We start from the raw sequence: 11,251 nt of genomic DNA, 5'->3' as shown, positions 1-11,251 counted from the left end.
AATCCGAACAGACAAACAAACAATTTCCTATGATTAAGCAAGTTAAATACAGGAAATGAGGCGAAACTGTGCATCCTGTCAACAGAAAGCTCAAGTAGAATTATAGTGAATAATCAAAGTTGAATATATTGTGAGGCAAAGCAACTTAATACTTTTGAAGTAAGAAGTCGGACGATGTAATAAGCACATGCAACTGCACGGTGCCAGTAAGTTCAGCCTGAGGACTTTTGAGACTTTTGCCTGATTTTTAATTAAAGCCAGAAACTGAAAAACAACCCATGGTTAGAACATATCACACTGTCTGGGGTAATGGAGAGTGTCGTTTCATTCCAGCAAGTCCACCTGTCAACATGCTGACGACCACCACACTCCGTCCTTCTCCTCGAGCATTGCACCTGGTCACATCGAGCTCTAATCAAGGTACTTTATGTTTGTGTTTTGGAGAGCTCTGTAAGGAAACTGTTCCAGATGACACCGTGTCAGACTGTCAACAAAGCAAATATAAGAACAATAATGAGCATCCTTGCTGTATCAGAGTACTGGCCCTAATCCTCACTGCCTGTCTGACTGAGCTGATGCAAAGAATAGCAGAACACTTAGCTATTCTGTTTCACATCCTCTACCTAATCCCCTTCATTGATGAGCCAATCAACTTCCCGCAGGCAGACGAGGTGCGGTATTATAGTCACCGGTAAATGCCTGTGGTGTTCCTGGCTTTAAACAGGGAGGAGGATCTTTAAAACTCCCATTAGCTTGATTAAGACATACCTAAGCAATTTCCTGTGCAGAATGGGATCCTTTGATTGATTTTGATATTCCCCGGGATTTGCGACGAGACCGGTGTCTGATTCGAGCACATAAACAATGCGGGAGTTTAATCTGCGCTCAAAGCTGTGGGCTTAAATCGGTACTCAAAACAACGCAGATGAGCCAAACAGCCTCTTGGGAGTCGCTGTTAATCCCTGCAAATGTCTGCTCCGACAACAGCAAACAAAAGGTGGAATGAGAAAAGATAACATCTTTGACTGAGAACATAACAGATCTTCTGGCATATCATGCGCAGAATGCAGGGTTTTTTTTCCCTGAGTATTGTGACCAAGCAGAGATGTGTGAGAGAGAAGAAAAGGCTAGGAGAGAGGAACAAGTGGAAATAGCTATCAGCTGGGATGGAATATGCAACAACCAGCTGGGCGTTTTTATGTTTTATGTACTGACTTGATTCTAGCCCCGAGAGAGGGAACAGATTTGGGGGAAAACTTCAACAGGCATATGGTGCAGCCCTGTCAGACTCTTTGCTGTAGCATTTGACAGCACACAGGGACCAGCGGCTGCTTAGCAACAAGCTCTCTGGCCCTGAGACCTGGCACCGACACCTGGTATCCTGTTGGCAGAGGTATGCACCACCTGTGCCAGCTGTCAGTCAACGCCTATACTGAGGAGATGTCCCCAAAGTTTAATTCCCAACATCGCAGTGTACTGGACCACTGTTCACTACTTTCTTGTGTATGGTAAAGTCTGCTTGTTTTTAAGTCTGTTACATCATTGTTCACATTCTACATGCTTCTATGTCTGTGTCATTTCTCAATAAACGGTTCTTACGCCTGTTCTCGATGTGCCAGGAATGGGGAAATTGCTTGTTTATTCAGTTGGAATGGAAACGCAAGGAACATACACAGCATCCCTCTCATTTTTAAAAGCCAGAGCATTGCATAGTATGAGAGGAGATTTTCACAGAGTCTCTGGAAAGAATCAGACTATCAAAAGCAAAATGATGTAATACATCATGAAGGGATGTTTTTCCACAACAACAATGGAGAACTTTTCTGATAATGGAAGTTTCCAAACATGTTTCTAGGTTTGAAGAGCTTACTAACAGCTTGGGCTTGCATTGCCATGGCACTAAAAGCTAAGTGGAAAAAATACAGGGGTCTTGCATCACTATGTTTTCAATATTATTAGTCACTGATTAGTCTCCAAGAACATGACTGTGCCTCAAAACGTCTTGTGTCCTGCAAGAACTCGACAAATCTCACTACTGAAGCACGAGAAGTGGAAACACGTTCCAACAGAGCACCGTCTCTGGGCACTGAAGTAGTTCCCTCCCTCCTTCCTTCACCTTACCTTTCTTTAAGTGGATGTTGAGCCTCCTCCCAACTTTTTTGGTATATCCTCCTGTTGGCGTTGAGTTTAGCCCCCTCTGAGGCGAGTGAGTGTGTCCTGTCGGCGGCTTGGCTGCAGACACCGCCGGGTGAGTCAGAGGGGGATAGCCTTCAGTTTGGTCTGGGTGAGTATGGGATTGAGGATGCGGATGAGAGTGTGGGTGAGTTTGGGAACCGTGTCGGGACATTCTCTGCGGGGCGTGGTCCATGCCGGAGACGGTGCTGCCGGTCAAGGAGTCAGGGCTGAAACGGCCCGAGCTGTACGCCGGGTTCCTCTCGGCGTGGGACAGCTGCTCGTAGTGGGCCTTCATGGACGACGGCACCACGTGGAACATGATAATAGGAGAGCGCATGGCCTGACGGAACATGTTCTGGGCCCTAGGAAAGAAAGAGTGAGAGGAGGAGATAAATGAAGAGAGACAGCTGATTATTTGAATGATTCCAGCCTTTAAGACATTCTTTAGCCATTGTTAACAATCATTTACATTCATACTTGTCTGCCCAAACTTGCCTAGTGAAGCAGCCCACCCGCTGTTTCTCTCTCTCTCTCACACACACACACCCATACTATATAAATATATATATAAAACCCATCTTCGCCCACCTGAACATTCTGACATGTTAATTAATACTTATTACCAGCGAGAGCGGCTCTAAAAAGAGACTGAACCCTCCCCGACAGCTCCATCACGTAATCCCCTCATTTGGCTCCAGATGAAGGAGACCTCTATCCGTCGGATAGTTTGCAGAAAATCCTCTTTTAAACCCCCTTTCGGTGTGAGCTCATGTACAGTAGGTGTGAATGGAAACTTATGTTGGCTGTCAGCACCCTGCAACAGCGGAGCCTTGTTAGCACCACCTGTTTCAATAAAGCAGACTTCGGTATGGCTCTCCCCTCGCCCCGTGACAGCTGCACGGACATTCGGAAAAATGCCAGGGCCCCCCCGAATATCAGCTCCTGCTGGCCCCTGAATGACAACTAAAGCGTGGCCCCCCCAGAGAATTTTGTTGTTAAATTCCAGCACCGTTTTTTTCCCAGCCGCTAATAACCCTCCCTGTGGATGATGGTCTCGTCTCGGCATCTTTACGATTTCAGGCTGAAGTGAGCAGCACACAAGATGTAATCTGCTCCCTCATAAAAATACTGTTAAACAACAACTGTCGATGCTCTTGTAACAACACTATCTATGGAGGCCTTATTCCCATTCATTACTTGACTTATGGCTCAGCAGCAGGGTTGTCTGGGACACCATAACCTGACTGAGATTTACCAGTAGGTTCACCCAGATTATAGAATTTCTCACAAGTACTTAAAGTGATAGTTTTGGTTTAATCGTCTACCGGTTACCCTAATTTATGCCCCCACTCAAGCAAAGCAGAGACAAATGTGGGAACCATTTCTACCAAAAAAAATAGTCTCTTTGTTGCAACTATTGACAGCACGTTCTTTATATTATCTTAAATACAGGGACATCGTTTCTTGAGCATTTAAAATAGCGATGAATATCTCAGAGATAAACATCTCAAACCCCCAACAACTGAAACCAAAACTACCTGCATGGCTAGACAAAAGCAAGATGCAAGTGGTAAGTGGAAAAATAGATCAAATATATTTCTTTTTAAAAGGTCCAGCGTGCATGATTTAGGGGCACATATTGACAGAAATGCTATATAATATTTAGAACTATGTTTTCTTTAGTTCACATTCACCTAAAAATATGAATGGTTTCTTTTTTCTTACCTTTGAATAAGTCATTAATATTTGTATCCTCTTTCACAGAGTCCAACATGTTGTTCTACAGTAGCCCAAAATGGACAAATCAATTACTATCTCTAAGCAGGGCTATGCACGTTTTTGCTTTCTTCATGTCAGCCACTGTAGTTCTCCTTCAGGCTTAGCATATGGTAGAAGTTTCATTTCTGCAACCTCAGTGCTAGATGCCACTAAATCCTACAAACTGGACCTTTAAAAAAATGATTTGGGTGAACAGACCCTTTAAATTTCTGCACATGAAGTCCCATGAGACAGAAATTCATCATCATAATACAACTGTATTTGCTCATGTGTGTGTGGTTCTTTGCATATTAGTTGTATATCACATGTGCATTGTATACTGAGGTTGAAAACATACATGTACTTAGTATACATTTATGCTGACAGGTGAGAATCAAATCAAACACCTATATGTATCACTGCGTTTTCAGCAGGTGAGATTTTATACCTAACATGAAGGCATGCAGCATATAGAGAAGAGGGAGGGGAGTTAGCTGGTGGGTTTGGTTAGGCAGGTAATGAAAGCATATGAGCAGAGCTGAAAAGCAGAGACTGTGAATGTTAGGAGCCCTATTCCTATTCTTTCCAATGGAAGGAGCGAGAGAAGTGTTACAACAGGAGTCCAGTGGAGCTGTTACTGAAACACAGGGGAATAAAGGCTGGGAGGATTGCAGGGACCGCTTCAGCGATTGGGGGTGCGACCTACAGGAGTTAAATAGGGAAAGGTTAGCTTAGCACAGTGACAGGCGGCAGATGAGCCTGTGCACTGGCAGGAGAGCGGGGGGGGTCAAAAAGGCATGAGGAGAGAGGATAACAGCAAAAAAGAAGGCTTTGGGGCTGCGGGTGTAAGACGAGGGGAGGAAGCGAAGGTCCAAAAAGCCAATCACACAGGAAGTCCGGGGACCACCAGAGCTCAGCAGTGGGTCCTGTGAGCTGCTGTCTTACTGTTCAAAGCGGATGTTTCGCAGGTCTCCGTTATTGATACGGACGATACAGTCGTTCTCCTGGAAGAGGCCCTGTTGCTCGGCCTTGCCTCCTTTCTCCAGACGCTTGACCAACAAGCCAAGAGTCCTGAAATGTTCAAAAGTTCATGTCAAAAAGATGCAGGATGATGTCTGTGGAATCAACATGGCTGCTTTGCTGTCGCCAGGACAGAGCTGAGGTTGAAGAGTGCAGTATAGCATGAGATACTGGACTAGAATTATAAGCACTGTGTTGTTCTTTGAACACAGTCAAACATCCAAAATCCTGCCAAAGAGATACTGAGAGTTTGTCGCTGAATACAAAGAGAATTCTTCTATACCTGTCTGTGCTTATGGCTCACCCAAGGTTTTTGTGTTTTTCACTCTAAGCTTTTTGACATTAACGCCTTGTTGTCCTGTGATTTCTGTATTATTGCTACTCATGAATACAAACATTCCCATGGTCAGGTGGCTATCCAAGAATCAGAGTATGCCGTGCTAATGAAAAGCTTTTTTTTTTTTTTTTTTTGGTCAAAATAGAGCTATGCCTAATTGCTGCCTCTGCTTTATCATGTGGCACTTGAAAAGAGTGTACTGTGTGGTCCTGTCATTTGCATCATCAGTGTACCAGTGAGGCTTATGAGAGAAAGCAGTCACATCACATCAGGGTGCTTTGGAGGCTGTGTGGGGGAGGCATCTATTCAAAGGCAATCAACACATTGAAAAACTCGACTGCAGCTCTGCCGGGGTCGACGCTTTGCAGGTGTTAATTTTCTAACCCCTAGGACTCCTGCATCCCTTTTTCAAGCAAAAAAATAATAAAACAGAATAAACAATGTGCTTTCAGAGAGCGACAGAAAGCAGCATCATTAAACAGTGATAGCAGGCGAATTGGAGAGAGGCTGGTCTATCGCACTGCAGCACTTCAACCGTGCTGAGCTGCAACCGTTGTCGTCCTGTAATCCGGTGTGGCAAACTGGCTTATGCCTCCCCGCACAGCCGCAGCGAGAGGCTAACTTCACCTGAAAGGGCGCTTTGCGGATTATAGATCTGAGTGAGAGGAAGAAAATCAACCGCAGGTAGGAAAGACGACACAAACCTAATCGAGTCTTCTTCGGTATATAGTCTGTGTCCGTGTGTATCGGGGCTTTTCTGAGGTAGTATGAGCGAGTGTCGCCTAGGTAAATTGGGTTGATTTTAGGGTTTAATACTCGCCCTCGCCTCGGGCTTATAATTCAATATGAATGGAAATGTGATTACAGAGAGGCCAGAAAAGTTCAGGAGTTGAAAAAGTTCAGAGACAATTCTACTGATTGAATTTGAGTGGGAACACAATGCGATTTGCTGTGGAGGGGCTATTTCTCTGATGAAAGCTGGGCATCTTAATCTTGGGATAACGCCTACCCTGACATTTCCCCAATAAAAGAAAAGTGCATTATAAATGTGCTTTTAGGTTGATTAAGTCGGGCGGTGAGAAAAGTGATATGATCTTGATTTTCAATAAAGCGCGACAGTGAGTTTGGAATCGGCTGATCGTGTTTGTGAGTCTCGGGGCAGAGTCATACATAAAGAAAGTTCAGACGTTTGTGGGGCTGCAGTCGGCTCTGAGCTGCTGGAACAAAACAGCTTGGCGCTATAAAAACGATATTAAGCATTAGACCTATCTTAAACTGGTCTACACTGGTGTTTTATACTTTTAACAGTCTTAGATTAATGAGAAGGACCTCCACGTAAATGTCAGCTTTGAACAAAGTTAAACTCTCAATTATACTGAGCTTTTTAACTGGATTCTTGTTGCAACTGTGAAAGGCTGCATGACTTGGACCACAACCTCCAAAAGCTGCCTCTCTGGGTATATTTAAACCAGATGTGACATTCCTCTAATTCCTTCACAACTTTGTTCCAGCTGTGTATGTGTGCTTCTGAATGTGTGTGTGTGTGTGTGTGTGTGTGTTTGTTTTACGCACTGCTCAACGTATCCTTTGTATCACGTAAAGCTGATGTGACAGGAGCCACAGAGAAATATGACAGTCACCTGCAAACCCTAAACAAGAATGATTGATCACTGTAAACTGGCGAATGGCTTCATGATGCCAACAGTGCAAACCTGTGTGTGTGTGTGTGTGTGTGCAAGTGTGGATGGCAGTGGGTTTGTTTAAGTAGTGAAGTGATTTCACATGGGCATCAAAGAGGAATGTCTGGTATGCATGTGTGTTTGTGTGTCTCAGGTGAGGCGGCACACTTCTCTCTTTGCAGGCCTCAAAAAGCCAAAGCTACCACATCTAAAGCCACTTTTACCAGAAACTAAATTCAACATTCAACAATTATGTTCTATAATAATCTACAATAAATTTGAAGAATGTTGAGCTCAGGGGGTAACTGGGCAATTTTTTTTTTTTCTTTTCAAAAAGTTGTCTTGTGTCTACCACTCTGGGGCTGCTTAAAGCACAGACTGTATATGTAGAGATCAAATAGAGATACCGATAACAGGGACTGTTTCTAATAAAGCGCATGCAGTTCAGAACAAAACCTTTTTTTAATAACTGTTCTGTATTGTGCACTTCTACAAAAACCCTACTCACAAATCTAAACACAAAAGTCACTCATTTTGAGATAATTTAATATTTTTTAAGTTCTTTATTAAAACATGTTTAACCACTATGATCATTTTAGCCCTTTTCCATACACACGTGCTGGCTTGGCTTGACCCAGTTTGACTCGGCATGTCAGCAGGGATTTGCATCTCCATACAACAGAGCTTGCTGCTTGACCTAGGTGCACTGGAACGGCGCTCCACCAATTTTTTCTCCAAGCGATGAAATAGGATACTTACACTTTGAATAATCTGGTATAAATTCACATTCATTTTTAAGCGCTTGAAGATCCAGTCATCACTACAGCTGGGCCTTTGTCACACAAGAGAGCCAATAAAAACAAACAGAATGATCAAAGTTGTCATATTGACATTTAAGGTGTGTCGATTCGTGACATCAAATCATGCATGTAGCATGCAAGAAAGCATTCTGCCTTGCCAGTAGCTGCTGTTAGCCTTTGAGTGGCACAGTGAATTAAATCACTGGCGTGCATATGAAATACGCATCAGTCTTTGACAGTTTTTTTCATTTGTGTAATGAATAATGATGACAAAGCCTCTCTGATGTCACCACAACCTGCATGGAAGCAGTTGGGCGATTCTTGGCCTGACTCTGGAGATGGTCCATCACAGGCGCAACTCAGCACAACCTGGTGTGTTTTAACTGGTAATGGAAATGCAAATCAACACTGCATGGTTTAACTTGGCGCAGACAAAAGTGCAGATGAAAAAGCCTTTGATTAGATGTGTTAAAGGCCCTGTGGACACTATGTCTGCCCGTACCTCTCCTTTACTCTCTTCTAGCCTGTTTGAAGAGCACCAGGGCTTCGCTCTAGATATTTTTACCTGCGGTCCCTGCCACTGAAAGGCACCACGTGGATTCCCAGGGGCCCACCGTCGTTTGACACCTCCACCAGTTTGACTATGTCTCTGGGAGATGGTGACGGATGGAAGACGGAAAGACGAGGGTGGATGGGTGCAGGTGGTGGAGTAGAGGTGGGGGTGGGAGGGGTGGGGGGGAGTAGAGAAGAGAGGAGAGTGGTGACACCATGTGGGGGGAAAACAAAACAGAAAATGAGATGAGGATGGAAGAAACAAAATGATGACAACAACAGAGTGGTGTCAATAAATTAAAAAAAAACAGAAAGCAAAAGGTGTTGAAGGAAACTGACAAAAAAAGACAATAAAACAGAGCAATCCAAATAAATCACACACATGTAAGGGATAACAAGGAACACTTAAACCCTCACACAATTTAGACTTTAGTCAATCTTCAAAGGGTGTCACGAGAGACTGAGAATTTTAGAGATGTGCCTAAATTGAATTGCAAAATGCTGCTTTTTTATTTGCTGGTAGGGGGAAAAAACACAATCCTACATGTTGCTAAAGTTTAAGGACATATTAACATCCAAAAAGTGTAAAACTGTCTTTCTACTTGTCACAAGTGTCCCTCACTCTAACCCTATTTCGAGCATGCTTGATGTAATTTAGTCTGTGTACAGTTTTTGCAGCTGAAATGCATAAACCACAAGTCAGAAGTGTTAAAAAAGGATGCGTGCAGCTCACTTTGACCTTGTTGCTGGCACCAAAACAACCTTCGTGTCAACGTTATAGCGATTCAGATAGCCACCTTAGCCCACCTCAGAAAATAGCAGCATAATGTGTTTGACATTCAAATATAATCCCGTGACAGGTGAACACTTTGACTCCCAGTTTTGTACATTTCAGGTGTAAATGTCTGCAGGGAGGGTCAGTGCCTGATCCTGGAAACTTCAACATTATGACTGTAAATATGCAAACCTCTGTGCGTAGTTGAAAAACAGCAACAGACTTCATAATGAAAGTGTGGGAAAAATTAATTCAGACTTTATCTCCTACCCAGACAGATGCATTCCAACGCTGCCCTGGGCTGTACATCATTTTATTGCCTTTATATGAGGATAAATATGTGGATGACAGCCTTTGACCTTTTAAAAGCACAAATCACATTTACAGCTATTTGCTTTTCCGAGGCAGCTTTCTTTACCTGTTCAGTCTGTTTTGCTGTAAAACATCTAAACACAGGCACATTTTACAAGATGCCAAATCTAATCGGCTCACAGCTTTGATACAATCACTATGATTAGCTCGGGGAAAATGGGCCCCTTGTTGACAACTAAGAGGCGGGAGAAGCCAGAGTCTCTGGGAAATCATAGGAATAATGACAATACCATACCTGCATATTAAACTGGAAGCATGCAACGGAGCAAAATAACAAAACAAAACACAGTTGTTAATAACAGGAGCTGAATGGGTTGGTGCGTGGGAGAGCTCTGATGGCGAGACGAGGATCATTTTGCTCCCACAAAAGAGAATTATGCAAATCAGGACGCAGGGTTGAAATGAGATTTTTCTACAAACAAACCTGGATTACAATGTAGAAGCTGCTGGACTGCCTTTAAAGTACTTATTATGTCGAGAAAGGGAGGAGAGAGCTGATTTACCCATGTCAACTTTGAAGGGAAAATCAGGTTTCAGACAACTTTATTTTCCAGAGTTTTGGCCATCAATCCTCCTGGTAATAATTGTGCTCTCCAAGCCAATTGCAGAGATCTGGGCAACGCGGCAACATCACCGTCAGAGCAAGATTCATTTGTTGAGTCCAATGTTATCATTACTGAAACGATGGCCAAAACTACAAAACGGGGCCGGAGTTGTGATAACAGAATTTTCTCCTGGGGTTATGCAGGTGCGGTGAACACAAAAATGGGTTTCATTCCAAATCTCTTTCCATTTGGAAAAAGCTGTCATCTGAAAATGTAACACAAAACATTTGCACAAATGCAGCTCATTCAATGGGTGCAATTATGAAATACCAGATTAGAGTCATTTTTAAACAAGAGGTGTGACTTTTCCCAAATATTGGAGATCACATTTTGGAATGAAACTGCTTAAATATTCAGCAATGCAATCACCAGTCACTCCAGTGTCAGGAGGTTATTAAGTTTCAGTGAGAATGTGATGACACAGAGAGGCAGAAACTGGGAAAGCTGATCCATGACTGAAGCACTTACTCTAGTGACCTCACAGGGGTGTGGTCCATGCAGGAGTCGGCTCGACCAACCGGCTCGATCCTGCCATTTTCTTCTTCCCTGGCTTCGTCCTCCTGGAACAAAGCACAAAGAGGCAAAAGAGGAGTGAGTTGGCTTCAGCGAATATCATCCCTGTTCTTCATCGATCTGACGTGAGAGACATGCTCATTCAGCACAAGGTGGTTTGAACCTGATTCATGACCTTTGCTACCTGCCGTAGCCTCTTTCACATTTAAAGAGATTACCCCCAACCTTCAACAAGTATCTTTCAGCAGCTAAAAAGTAGACTGAGCTGCTAACCTGACGAAGCCAAGACGAGCAGGTCGGAGGAGGTCTTCCACAGGTGTAAAAATACATGCCCTTCAAAATTACATTGCCTTTGTTCTGCTCACACTTGGTACGTGTCTGAATTCTGAGGCTGAGACTCATGACATGTACACACAAACACACACACTCACACTCACATGCAAGACAGGGTGCTGAGAGCAAAGAGGAGAAAAATGAGAAGCAAAGAAAGAAGGTCATTAAAATTTCAGGGCGACACCGGAGAGGAGAGACGAGCGAGCAGCAGCAGCAGCAGCAGCGCAGGCCTCCCCGGCAACCGGCCGCCTCATCAGTATGAAAATGAGCCTGCCGTTACCGTGGCTGCCGTACGGTTGCCATGACACTTTGGGTGCCTGGAGGACGTACAG

General features: G+C 43.8%; 1 protein-coding gene across 1 annotated transcript in view; it reads right to left on the bottom strand.

Moving 5' to 3' along the window:
* LOC126382469 (partitioning defective 3 homolog) overlaps positions 1 to 11,251 on the bottom strand; it is a 289,875-nt gene that overhangs the window by 137,614 nt on the left and 141,010 nt on the right. The window contains exons 6-9 of the mRNA XM_050032353.1: positions 10,542 to 10,633; positions 8,335 to 8,418; positions 4,879 to 5,004; positions 2,122 to 2,537 (exon numbers count right to left, since the gene is read on the bottom strand). Coding sequence (XP_049888310.1) covers positions 2,122 to 2,537; positions 4,879 to 5,004; positions 8,335 to 8,418; positions 10,542 to 10,633 — 718 coding nt within the window. The remainder of the gene's footprint in view (positions 1 to 2,121; positions 2,538 to 4,878; positions 5,005 to 8,334; positions 8,419 to 10,541; positions 10,634 to 11,251) is intronic.

The sequence above is a fragment of the Epinephelus moara genome, chromosome 21 (genome assembly GCF_006386435.1).
Source record: "Epinephelus moara isolate mb chromosome 21, YSFRI_EMoa_1.0, whole genome shotgun sequence".
Taxonomy (NCBI): Eukaryota; Metazoa; Chordata; class Actinopteri; order Perciformes; family Serranidae; genus Epinephelus; species Epinephelus moara.
The sequence above is the reverse complement of the archived record's forward strand: the minus strand, read 5'-3'. Positions and strand labels throughout refer to the sequence as shown.